The sequence below is a fragment of the Malania oleifera genome, chromosome 12 (assembly GCF_029873635.1).
Source record: "Malania oleifera isolate guangnan ecotype guangnan chromosome 12, ASM2987363v1, whole genome shotgun sequence".
NCBI classification, from domain to species: domain Eukaryota; kingdom Viridiplantae; phylum Streptophyta; class Magnoliopsida; order Santalales; family Ximeniaceae; genus Malania; species Malania oleifera.
The window spans coordinates 27,804,556-27,818,751 of NC_080428.1; the positions used below are offsets into that span (position 1 = coordinate 27,804,556).

Genomic DNA, 14,196 nt, shown 5'->3' on the forward strand with positions numbered 1-14,196 from the left:
AAACTCAATAATTTATATTCAAGTATATTATGTTATAATGCCTTATAGCTCATGCCCACATATAAGCTTATGGTCTCATTCTTCTTATGTTCTCATTTTTCTCATTATGCTCATTTTTGTTTTTACTGCCCGGTGCTATATTTCATGCCGAGATTATATTTGCCATGCTCTCATGGTTGCTCTCTAAGATACTCTTTTCTCGTGTTTGCTCACTAAAATATCTCTCCCCCTTTTGACGTCAATCAAAAAGAAATGAGGAGCATAGTCACAAAGAGTCTTAGAATAGCACAAAAAAAAGCAGTCATATAGTCATTAAAAATTACACAAAGTCATAACCAAGGGAGGTACAAACCAACCTAAAAAACCAGCATACAAAACCAATACATAGATAGTAGTTAATACAACACAAACTGACCAATAGATTAGTTATAATCAGCATCATCATCATCATCATCATCATCAGCTTCAACTTCCTCGTCATCACCCTCCTCACTTCCTTCCTCAGATTCTTCATCAAATGAAGCATCACTTCAAGGGGCAGAACTAGTATGCATGGGATCAACACTATGAGGTGAGCTAGCCCTATACAACTATGTGAGTTAGGCGCTAATTAGGTGACGAACAAGTAGTGTGTAGTAAAGATACATTCTCCTAAAGAGATTGAAGACCTGATCGCATATCTCTACTGAAAGTAAAGAATTCATGATGGAAGGGGATAAACCAAGAGGGAGTGTCAACTGGAGGTCCTTGGTCTTCATCTGGAGGAGGAGGAGATACAACCGCTGGCCTTTGAGGTCATCCTCCTTTCAAGAACTAACCATGATCATAATTTTCATATCCCATTTTCTTGAGGGTTATGGAAGTGAAAAGGTCATACCTAGTGTGCTTGATGAACAATTCAGTAGGGGTGGTAACATTGAGTTGAGCAAAGATAAGGTTTAGAGCACCACCATAAGGAAGAGTTACTCGAGTAGTTTTCAATTTAGCCCACATCCATTTCAAAGTTAGGCTAGAGAAATCAAGCTTCTTCCCTTTTATAAGACACCATGACACAAAGCAATCTACATGGGAGAGGTGATCATAAGAACCATTTTTGGAAGGATGTTGTTTGTGATAATTTTCTGAAGTATTTGAGCTTGTAGATTCAGCTTCTTGTACATTGGAGGATGGCCAAAATAAAAAGGTTTTTCTACCATAATCAGTGGCAAAAATTCTTCGGGTGCGAAGCGTTGCTCTAAAATCTATGTTTGAGCAAAAACTGGAGATTCAAATTCTCCTAGGGTAATATGCAAGATAAGAGCCAAGGTTTGTGGAGTTAAGACGATCTTCTTTCCTCTAACCTGAGTGGTTAGGCCTTTTCTCCATGGATCATATTTGCATAAAAAAAATTTACTAAGTTGGGATATAATCCTTTGGATTGACAAACAAAAAAATTCTTCCAACTAATATTCCGAAACATAGGTAGGATTTTCGAAAATTCAGAATCAAAGAAGGTGGTATCTATGACTTGACCAAAAATTTGTTCTATAGAATGAAGGTGAGAGCGATATTGAAGCTTTTATTGAGGAGTGACAAGCCATTGTTTGATGTTATTATCATCTATTCCGAAAGAAGATCCTCAATTTGTTGTAGTTTTGGTGCGAGGCATATTTGATTTTGGAGAATTAAGCAAATCAACCATGTGAAACCCTAGAATCCATGGGAAAAGGTGTAGGAGAGTGGTTGAGAGGCTTTGATTTGAGGGATTTGGAGCTAGGAATCAAGGGAGACCGAAAGTTGGAACTTCGGGTGAGTGATGGAACAGGGTTCAGTAGCGTTGAGTCTGAAGAATTAAGGTTTTTGCGCTTAAAAATATATAGTACCCACGAGTTCAGGCACCTGGGGATTTGGCTCAGTCACCAAAAAATTTATGAAATTAAATTCTCAGTAGGTAGTAGCACCTTGATCGCTTGAGGTCTGTTGGCTCAGGTGCCTGAACCTCCAAAATACACTGTTTAGTAGCCTGAACTTCCAAGCTCAGTCGTTTGACCCCCTTAATTTTTTAAATTTCTTTTTTTACACAACATGAAATCTTCCTAAATCACTTCCCTACTATGTAACAACCCAAGTTCTCTTCTAATTGATATAAATATTTCTTCGGGAATAAGTTTTATGAAGATATCCGCCCATTGGTCATTTGTATTTATAAATTCAAGTAGTATATCTTCTTTTTGTACGTGATCTCTTAGGAAATGGTGTCTTATGTCAATGTGTGTAGTTCTTGAGTGTGATATTTGATTTTTAGAGATGTTTATTGCACTTGTGTTATCACACTTAATTGGTATGGCTAAATATTCTAGATTATAGTCTTTTAATTGTTGTTTCATGTACAAGGTTTGTGCACAACAACTCCCAGCTGCTACATACTCAGCTTCAGCGGGGGATAAGGTTACAGAGTTTTGTTTCTTAGAAAACCAAGATACTAGGGATCGTCCTAAAAGGTGACAAGTTCTGCTTGTACTTTTTCTATCAATCTTACAGCTTGCATAATTGGCATTCGAATAACTAATCATTTCAAATCTGGTGTCCATAGAATACCAAAGTCCTAAATCAATTATTCCTATTAAGTATCTTAGGATTCTTTTAATAGCTATTTGGTGAGATTCTTTAGGTGCAGATTGAAACCGTTCACACATGCATACTAAACATTATATCTGGCCTACTAGCTATTAGATATAACAAACTTTCTATCATGCCTCTGATAGAATATTTCATATCTACTGATTTTCCTTTTTCCATCATTATGAGGCTTATTGAAGTACTTATGGGGGTACCTATTGGCTTGCTACTTTCCATGTCAAATTTTTTAAGCATATCTTTTATATATTTGAATTGATTTATAAAAATTCCACTCTTTGCTTGTTTCATTTGTAATCCTAGGAAGTAGTTCAATTCTCCTATCATGCTCATTTCAAATTCTTTTTGCATACATTTAGCAAATTCCTTACATAGATCATCATTAGTTGCACCAAATATGATATCATCTACATAAATTTGAATTATGAGCATGTCATCTTTCTTAGTTTTGATAAATAAGGTACTATCAACCTTTCTTCCAGAAAACCCCTTTTCTAGTAAGAATCAACTAAGTCTTTTATACCAAGCCCTAGGGGCTTGTTTCAAACCATCTAAAGCCTAATTTAACTTGTACACATAATGAGGTTTTTGAATGTCCTCAAAGCCCGGTGGTTATGCTACATATACCTCTTCATTTATAAAACCATTTTAAAAATCACTCTTTACATATATTTGATACAATTTGAATTCCTTATGAGATGCATAAGCTAAAAGCATTCGTATTGCTTCCATTCTAACTACGAGAGCAAATGTCTCATCATAATCTACTCCTTCTACTTGGTTGTATCCTTAAACTACAAGTCTAGCTTTACTTCTTATCACAATTCCATTTTCACCCTTTTTATTTCTAAATACCCACTTAGTTCCAATGATTGAGTGGTTATCCGGTTTGGGAACTAATTTCCATACTTTATTTCTTTCAAATTGATTTAATTCTTCTTGCATGACTATTATCCATGAGTCATCACTTAGAGCTTCTTCAATATTCTTTAGTTCATCTTCAAATGAGAAAGCATAATGATTACATATATTTTTCAAATAAGATCTTGTAGTTACACCTCGTGATGGTTCTCCTATGATTTGATCTTTTGGATGATTTCTTGCATATTTCCATTCTATGGGTAATTTAGAATTTTCTATAACATCATTATTTGAATCTAATTCATTTGCTTCTACAATTTCTAAGTCTTCTGGTTTTTGAGTATTTTGAACTTCTTCAACATTTATTGTTCTATTAAATGGATTTTCTTCATCAAATGTTACATGAATTGATTCCACAATTGCATTGTAAAGACCTAATTTATTTTTATTTTTTTTGCATTTTTTTTTTATATATACACCATAAAATTATGCTACTTTGATACCTTGAATAAAATCTATAATGCCACCCTGATCCAAGTAGGGACTGGGAAGCCTAAATGTCCATAAAATTTCCTATGCTGCGGTAAACAAAAAGGCATACATCCACATTTACAATAACAGAGTTTAGTATTCCCAAAATATACATACAACATGAACATTCCAAAAAATTTTCCATATGATCTCTTAGGGACCATTCAAAAATGCATCTTTCCTAAAAATACTCACCCTACAGACAGGGCAGTACTGTAGTCCCCCATACCTCCGAGTCGGATATGCTCGTCTATCTGATTCACCTGAAAAGTGATAAATTACTAGGATGAGACAACTCTTAGTAAGACAAAATATGCTATTACCAGTGTGTGGCAGATGAGTTTGCATAACTGTAATATCTAATTTAAAAGTACTGTATGCTATAAACAACTAAGTCTAGGAAAACCTATATAAATAAAACATCGTATAACTCACACCTATGTTGCTTAACATAAACTATTTTCCACAATGTTAAATTCAAAATACTTTTAATATCTATAGGTATGACTGCGGTTTCTGTAAATATAGATAAATAATAATATCTGAGAAAACTTTCCTGGATGGATAACTGAAAGTCATGAATTAACCCCTCGTGACAGGTTGTGGGCCCGTAGGTGGGATTTAACACTAGTTGGCTAATCAGGATAAGTCAATTGAACTCTGATAGTCAGATCGGCCACCTTAACCCTAACTGACGGGGAGCCTATCCACAACAAAGGTATGATCGACTACTGAAAATCCACACACTATCTAAGATATGTGGTTGCACTCTAAACTGCAATAGCAACAGTACCGCACTTTGAAAACTGATTAGGTCCATCAGGATCTAATACTATATATATATATATATGTATATATATATATATATATATGTAACAGATATATCTATACTACTGATTAACCATGATTCTGTTTAACTGAAATAAGCATAACGTTGTAGTAAACTGATCTAAATAAGCTACTATATCTAAATGTTATGGTTCTGTATAAACTATAAAAATCATAATCTTTATAAATCATAATTTTGTCTAATACTGCATATCGTGCTTTCTGTATAAACTGTATAATCATGGTACTGAGAAAAATGAATATTTTAACTATTTAAAATTACATAAATGCTGATAACATGAAAGCTAAATAAATTCTGTACTATACTGATAATTTCTTATGCCACACAATTAATTAAACAAAACACATGTACTGAAATATGTAGAACTGTATAATTTACTTACTCTGAAAACACCCATAATCATATATCATATTTTATTGGTAAGTATTTATAAATCAGCTGGCATATTATATTTCCCTCACCTATCTGACTGGGAGGCTTGCCTCCAATTAAACGCTCATGCCCTCGGTGTACCAACCTCAAAATCCTGCAATTACATATATACAAATGTCGAGTAAAACATTGAATTTCCTAGAAAATCATCACTCATATTTCCTGTTATTCCAAAAACCTGGCCCCCGGCCACAAAATACAACTCGATATATTGTCGTCAATTAAAACTTGGCCCTCGGCTGTCAAATAATAATCCTGACCCTTGTCCAATTAAATAATACCTGGCCACAGGCCATTAATTCAACCCTCTGCATTTCATAAAAAATTCTAGTATTTCTGCAAGCATTTCCAGTATTTCTAAAAAAATTCAGTATTTTATAATTTCCAACCCATTCAGATCATCTGCCACACAATTTCACATTTAAACACACTCATATATATATATATATATATATATATATATATATTCAACTGTCCACTATTCATTCTATACAAAATTACATATCGTATATCCTAATTTAATCAAATCAACCCTAAATAAAATATTATTTTAACATTTCCTAGGCCTATAAATTTCAAATAACAATTAAACCCCCAAAAACAAAAAATTTCCTTAATTCCCTAAATCTCGTTCTTGCTTTGGAGTGGTGCCTAGGACCCCCAAATTGAAAATTTGCTCTGGCCAAAATGATGACAATCGAGACTAGGACCCTGTGGTCGTGCCCGATCGTCGATTTAGCCGAAGATTCAAGGAAAAATTAAGGAAAGAGAGAGAGTATACCTTTCCCTAGGAGTTGGGCCTACGTTGCTCCCACAAAAAATCCGCTCGGATAGGAATGTCAGTGGTGGAGATAGGAACTCAATGGTATCTTTGGTTTTCGATCGACTGAATATTTGCCGAGAAATTGAGGAGAGTGGGAAAGGAGAGGAGGAGAGAAAGAAAAAACTGGCGTGAGAGAGAGATGAGCATTTAGTACTGTTGATTTGCCCTCTCTGAAGGGTAAGTTTTGGTAGGGATGGTTGGATTTTGTGGGGAATGTCCCTAGGTCTTTCTTTTTGGGATGTATATACTTAAATACAGTGGATGTAGTAACTCTGGTATTGTGATGGATGGTTTTATAATATTATGATTGTATGTTTCCTGCTACTCAGGCTTCTGTTATGTGTTTCTTTTGTATCCCTAGTACCCACAGGTTCAGGTAGATTATGATTTGCTGGATTTATTATATGGGTTTTATTGTATTATGGAATATATATATATATATATATATATAAATTAAGAAGGTCATTACAGCTAAGCATGTTATATCTTGAGAGATTAATTTTTCAAGGTTTATACAATATATATTATTTACTCTATAAGTTGTAAATAGAATTTCATGTTTTCTTGGATTTTGAACTATGCACTTATCTTGCTTAAAGATTATGTCAAGCCCTTTGTCACTAAGTTGACTTATACTTAAAAGGTTATGCTTTAATCCATCAACTAAAAAAACATCATCAATTATAAGGGAGGGTTCTTTACCTATTTTACCAATCCTGACGATTTTACCTTTAGCGTTGTCACCGAAAGTCACATACTCTCCATCTTTTTGAAATAGGGTAGTGAACTATGTTCTATCCCCAATCTTATGTCTTGAACACCCACTATCTATGTATCATTTTTCCTTTGATGGAGTGGTCCTAAAGCATACCTACAAGGAAGGATTTATGGCATTACTTATGGAACCCAAACCTTCTTAATTCCTTTTAAGTCATATCTATTTTTAGTGTTCACTTTCCATTCATTTTTTATTTTGACATACCCTTTGTTGTCTAGCCATCTTTTCAAAATTCTTTTTTCCTCTCGTAAAATTATAAATGATCTTATCCTTATCTTCAATTTTACTATTAAGTTCACTTATTTTTAAGTATTTCTTGCTTTCACCATTTACTTGTAGTTTTACTAACTCTTAAGACATGTTAATTTTCTTCATTAAATCATCAATATGAGATTCTTTTTCTTTTTCAGTTGTTTTAGAACTTTCTAGTTGATTCTTAAGATTTTAATTTTGTTCTTTCAAGGTTATGTTTCTTTTAGACACTTTAATGAACCTATTGTGTAAGGTGAATAATTCAGCTTGGATTTCTTTGTATAAAGGCATACTATCACATAAATCATTATAAGACTCTCCACTAGATTCTTTTGATGAACTATAGTAAGAGTTTACCTCAACATTGTGGGCCATAAAACACATGTTGGCTACTTCTTGTTCCATTGATTCATTCTCCGATTCGTTCTCCGATTCGTTCGAGCTTGTATCGTCCCATGTAGCTTTCATTGCCTTCTTTTCCTTTTTCTTGTCTTTCTTTAGCCGTGGACAATCTAGTTTAATGTGTCCAACCTTCTCGAAGTTATAACATGTAGGTGGTTCATTCTTAGTTTCCTTTGTGGTTGTTTCTTCTTTCTTAGTTTTTGATCCTTTAAACTTCTGAGGGAATTTCCTATTCTTTCTGAAAAAATTTCCAAATCTTTTACTGATAAAGGCTAGTTCTTCATCATCTAATTCATTGTCTTCATCTTCATCACTAGAACTTTCTTTGCCAGCCTTAAGGGCTATTGATTTCTTTCTTTTATTATTGTTCTCTGAATTTCTTTTGTTCATCGCCATCTCATATGTGAGAAGGGATCCGATTAACTCATCAAGAGAGGTATTTTTTAGGTTTCTTCGTTCTGTGATTGCTATGGCCTTAGATTCCCATATCAAAGGAAGTCTTCTAAGGATTTTTCAAATCATTTCATTTGTTGAATAATTTTTCCCTAAAGAATTTAAGGAATTTATTATGTGAGTAAACCTAGTATACATGCTAGTGATAGTTTCATTAGGATTCATCTTAAATGCTTCATACTCGCTAGTGAGCTTGTTGATTCTACTATCTCTAACATCTACCATTCCTTCATAGGTTACCTCTAGTTTATCCCATATTCATTTAGCTTATTTATATGCCATGACCCTATTGAATTCATTAACGTCTAAAGCACAATATAGTGCATTCATGGCACTTGAGTTTGCTTGCATTATTTTATAGTCATTATCGGCCAAGTCTCGTTCTTCTTTAGGTACTTCTTTACCATCTACTAATTAAGTTGGAATGTAGTCACTATGTGTGACAAATTTCCATAGTTTGAATATATATTTTCATTCTTTGTTTCCAAAAAGTGTAATTTAAACAACAGAAAATAGGCGGTTTAGTAGAGGATTGGCCTTCAGCAAAAGGGGATACACCTAGGTGTGCCATTTAGACCTTTATATAGCTTCTACTTAAGATTTTCTACAACTTAGCTCTGATACCAATTGAAAACTAAGGTGTAGTCCAAAGAGGAGGGTGAATTGGGTTTATAAAATTCTTTTAAGTCTTCTTACACATTCACAACCTTTTGTATACTTAGAAAACACACAAGAATGTTTTGATTTTAAATGATCAATTAAACCAACCACAATCCACACACAAGCCAAATACCTTTAACAATTACAATCAATCAACCAATCATTCAAACACATGATACTTAACTAGAGGTAAGAGGTGTAGTACCTCCTTGATTTTGTGTTTGCAAAAAATCAGCTTAGAATTTTAAATAAAGCCTTGTATGAATGAATATTGGTGCACTTCTTTTAACCAAGATTTTTGCAAACGATTAATCAATGTACTCCCTTTAAGGTTTCTGCAAAAGATTAATCAATGTACTTTCTTAAATTAAAAGTTTTTCTCAATCTCAATTTTTAGCTACCTGCACTTAGAAACACAATTTATATGTGGTAAAAATTTAAAGAGTAAAGGTTAAGAGTGAGATCGAATTTTTTACGAGGTTCGGCTTATACCCAGCCTACGTCCTTGCCTTAGGCAAGACCACCTAAGGATTCCACTAGAACGTTCCTTTGCGGGCAAAAAAAACCATTTATAATCCCTCCTTTAAGGTGGAGCCCCCTCTCCAAGCGATACCCCACGCTCAATACAACAATCCAATAAACCTGAACCATCAAAGAAATAAGTAAACAAGAAAGATTTCTTTTGTACAAGAGATGCTCTCAGATAGAGTTGCTTAGTACAATTTAAAGCACAGCTAATATACTTCAAAATCAAATATCAAAGAGAAATTGAATTGCAGCTCAAGAATGTATCACTGAAATTCTTCTCTTGATTTGAATCAATAATTCAAAGGTTTGAACTCAAAGAAGAGTGATCAGGGACTCAGTACATCTTAGCAATTTTAAGTATGAATGTGTAAGCAAGAGAGCTTTGAGAGAGAAAGAGCAATATGGCTTGAAAACAGATTTTCAATTCTTGATATTGATTTGATTTGAGAAATCATGTATTTATAGGCTCAAAAAGTGTTTAATTCGTGCTGCCGAAGTTACTTGGAGTTTTTCCCAAATTATACGAAGTTTGGGGCACAAGCAATATAAATTTGAATTTTAAAAAACTTTCAAAATTATAGTCGTTAACAGTGGTCAGGCGCCTAAGGTTTTGGGGTCAGTCACCTAAGGTTTATGAACACAGTGTAATTTTTCAACTTGAAACACGGTCACACGCCTGAGGTTTCAGGGGTCAGGTGCCTGGACCTACACTGCCTATACAAAATTTTTTCAGGAAGATCTCTAGCCGTTTGAGGATAAAAGTTTAGTTGCCTGAACAGTTACAAAATCTAATTTTTTTTTTTTCCAATTTTGTTTCAAAACTCTTAGCCATCTTGCTTTGTTACTTTAAAAAAGCTTTTTTTCTGGGTTTTCAAATTAAGGTCTCTAAGTCCATATCAACCCCTAATGAGCTTCAAAGCATTTCAAAATGATATTTATAATGAAGTATTTACATAAATCGTCTTAAAGACATAACAACTCTCTCAGCTTGAAGTCTTCATATATCTTTACTTTGAATCCTCTTAGACTTAAGCTTCAACATTCTTTAAGCTTCCACATGTTTTGAACATCTTGGTTAAATACTTAAATACTTCTTTTGAATAGATATTATGCTCATGCTCAATTATGCTCAATTTTTGCTTCACAACTTCTCCCCCTTTTGACATCAATCAAAAAGAAAAGAAATGATTTAAATTCAAATACAAATCATTTTTAAGCATATCAATAACCATGTATTCCAAACATATGTACACACTCAAGTTATTGTTTTTCAATATAGTATGGGTAGTGTGTAGCTCACAACATTTATTCAAGATACTAGCTGATATTAATTTGATGGTTTTTATGATACCAATTTAAATTTTAAAATTTAATTCATGATATCAATTGATTAATGATTCATAACACTCCCCCTGAATTTAATACATTCATTTTTGTTATTAATTTTTCTTTTATCATCCCATGTAAAATATTGAATCATATAATGTATCAAATATCAATATCATGCTAAGATCATCAATGTCACATCATGCTCATAAATAATTTGACTTTGTGATATCAAGTGAGCGTTTAGATTTGATGTCTATTGAAATTTTTGACATGTGAAACCAAAAATACTTTATAGATACCAAACCTTAATATCACATAATGTATAGTTCATGGATATCAATATAACTACTATATCTTTCATAGCTCATAGATAAAGAGTAGTATGTTTATCCATGTGATTCATTTAAAGTCATGCATGTTCAAGAATTATCCTTATATAAAAAATTTAAGCTCAATAATCTCATTCTCAATTTTCAACATAGTGAGCCATACTTTTTAATATAAATCAAGTCAAGTTAATTAATACACATGCAGCATATAGCATATCAACACATCACTTGTAGGCAAGTAAGCATGTAGCATGTAACATCAAGGCACTTATATAATAAGCTCAAATTTGATATTTTCTTTATATTTTCTTAAGTTAAGCCTTGGAAAAAGTCATCCTATGATTATGGCCAACAATGCTATTTTCAATTTTATATATGTGTGAAGTCATTATTTCATTTTTGGTACCCATATTTTCTTGGGTCCGGAGGATTTTTCAAGGGAGGTTTCTTTTTATTTTCCATACTTGTTTGGTTTTAGCACCTTTCCTCTTAAACGGACATTCAAACTTTATATGCCCCTTTTTCTTGCATTGATAGCATATGGTGTTTGTGTAGGCATTAGAAGATGTGCAAGTATAGTCTTTAGATTCTTTTGAGAAATATCCCATGTAAGAATTCTTTTTCTTTTTATTTTCAATTCCATTGAAACCAATGCCTTCTTTATTTAGAGACATTCTTTGTAAGCCAATCATTTTATCAAGGTTTTCCTTTCCTTTTGTGAAGTTGTAAATAATTTTTTCCTTTCCTTTTGTGAAGTTGTAAATAATTTTATCCTTATCTTTGATTTGATTCTTGAGATCATTTAACTCTATGTCTTTATTGTTATCAACCTTCTTTAATGATTTCTCTAATTCTAGAGATAATTTTATGATTCTATCCTCTAATTCAGAAATATACATATCTTTCTCATATATGGTAGAGGATAAGGATCGAAGGTCTTCTATCATTTGGTAATTCTTGCGTTCTAGTTTCTCAATTTTCAAGTTGTTTTCTTTTTCAGCAAGATTTTTGGATTCTATTTCTTTCATTGTTGATTCATACTTATATTCTAATTGCTTGAGTTTTGAGTCTTTATCTCTTTCAGCATTCTTTAGGAATTCTAACTCTTTCATTAAATTTTCATTCTTATTTTTTCAATTAGGTGTTTTGTTTATTTGCTTTCATCAGCATCTTATGTACTTTGAATAGATCATTTTGAAGTTCATCCTAAGATGGCATACCCTCATTACTTGATTCATCACTACAAGAATTATTTGAAGATTTAGATGAGGAGCTTTCTTCGTTATCCCATGCCATAAAGCACGTGTAAGCAACCTCTTGGTCACTTATTTCATTCTCCGAACTACTTGTACTATCCCAAGTAGTGGCTTTCATGGCCTTCTTATTTTTCCTTTTAGACACTTTCTTTAATAGTGGACATTTCGATTTTAAATGTCCAACTTTATTGCAATTATAGCATTCAGACGTTTTATTCCTTGATTTCTTTTTGCTAACTTCTTCTTCTTCTTATTCGGAGCCTTGATTTCTTTTTTTAAATTTGTTTCTCCTTCTTAGTTTCCTTGCTAGCTTTTTAGATATGAAGGCTTCTTCATCTTCATCCATTTCACTACTTGATTTTTCTTCTAAGGCTTTAAAGGCTATTTTGGTTTTCCCACTCTTTTCATTCATTGTCATTTCGTATGTGAGGAGAGAACCTATAAGCTCATCTAAAGATGTGTTTTTCAGATTTCTACCTTCCGTGATAACAGTAGCCTTTGGTTCCCACATAGAGGGAAGGCCTCCTAGAATTTTTCTTATCATCTCATAAGTAGTGTAAGTTTTTCCTAATGCATTTAGGGAACGGATAATGTGAGTGAACCTAGTAAACATATTTGTAATTGATTCATCCGGGTTCATCTTAAAGGCTTCATACTCGCTTGTGAGCATATCAACCCTATTATCCCTAACATCCGTTGTTCCTTCATAAGTAACTTCTAGTGTATCCCATATTTCCTTAACTGATTTACAAGCCATTACTCGATTAAATTCATTAGAATCCAAGGCACAATATAAAGCATTTATAGCACTTGAATTTGTTTGGAGCATTTTATAATCTTGATTGGTCATATCTTTCTTCTCTTTTGGAATTTGTTTTCCATATACTATCTTAGTGGGAATTTGATCTCCATCTATAACAGCTTCCCATACTTTCTAATTCATCGTTTGAGATAGATTTGCATTCTCTTTTTCCAAAACGTATAGTTCAAGCCACAAAAGATAGGAGGCCTAGTTGAAGATTGTCCCTCTCCAAAGGGAGCTACGCCTAAGTTAGCCATTAGGATCTTTTTATAGCATTTAGTTAAGAGTTACTGTAACCCCGCTCTGATACCAATTGAAATTAGAAATAGCTTCCCAAGAGGGGGGGGGGGTGAATTGGCTTTTAAAATTTTCTTTTTAGTTCTTTCTAAAGTCCTGAACTTCTTTTAATATTTAACCAATTCTTTTACTTGTTTATCTATTTTGTCAATCAAACAAGAATTAAGTAAACATTCAATCTTCAACCGCAACACTTATTGCTTAACCAAACAAGTAATAAATCATCCAAGTAGCCAAGCCAATCAATCATAAATTAAAAGAAAACAACAATACCAAAATTTAACACATACACCACTTTGGCAATGTAAGCACTTAAAATAGTTTGTTTGTTTATATAAGCCCTATATATATGAAATTTGTACTTGCTGATATAAAACCCTGTATTAATGGTTTTGCTTTTTCAATATGATGTTCAATAAAACACCCAATCAACACAATATCTACACTCTTCTCAATATTTAGAACTCAATTAAACTCTCAATTAATTTTTCCTTGGGTTGTTAACTAAGTAACATACTCCCATATGCTTTCTGCAAGATATGGTATAACCAACATACTCCCTTTCAGTTTCTACAACCCAAATCAAAAATGAAACTTAAAGTTTACTTGATTTCTAAATCTACGTAGTTTATATGATTTTTAAATTTAAACCATCCACGCAATTTAAATATGCACTGAAAATAAAGAATAGGGAAAAAGAGAGTGAGACGGAGATTTTTACGAGGTTTGGCTTATACCCAGCCTACGTCCTCACCTTTGGCAAACCACCAAAGGATTCACTAAACCTGTTCCATTGACGGGTGGAACAAAACCTTTACAAGCGATACCCCACGCTCAAACACTCCTTCACTAGGCTAAAGCTCGCCTCTCCAAACAAGGTCCCCTCGTTCGGTCACTCCTTTAGGCTCGAGCCTGCCTCTCTAAGCAATATCCCCTTGCTTATCCAATGATCCAAACAATCCTTGGAATGTCAAAGAACTTCAAGAAACACAAGATA

General features: G+C 33.2%; 1 protein-coding gene across 1 annotated transcript; it reads right to left on the reverse strand.

Moving 5' to 3' along the window:
• Window positions 1-422: 422 nt before the first annotated feature.
• On the reverse strand, window positions 423-7,611 carry LOC131143858 (uncharacterized). Its single transcript, XM_058092224.1, has 3 exons — window positions 7,501-7,611; window positions 646-803; window positions 423-528 (listed from the first exon to the last, which is right to left on the reverse strand). The coding sequence occupies exons 1-3, from the start codon at window positions 7,609-7,611 to the stop codon at window positions 423-425; spliced, it is 375 nt and encodes a 124-aa protein (XP_057948207.1).
• Between the last annotated feature and the right edge of the window lie 6,585 nt (window positions 7,612-14,196).

What these genes read in the sequence shown, in the direction of transcription:
- LOC131143858 (XM_058092224.1), bottom strand. Translation starts at nt 7,611, where the DNA reads ATGAAAGCTACATGGGACGATACAAGCTCGAACGAATCGGAGAACGAA. An exon ending in TTATGGCCCACAATGTTGAG is followed by an intron (nt 804 to 7,500) that starts GTAAACTCTTAC and finishes AGTTCTTGAAAG; the next exon opens with GAGGATGACCTCAAAGGCCA. An exon ending in TTCAATCTCTTTAGGAGAAT is followed by an intron (nt 529 to 645) that starts GTATCTTTACTA and finishes TGCCCCTTGAAG; the next exon opens with TGATGCTTCATTTGATGAAG.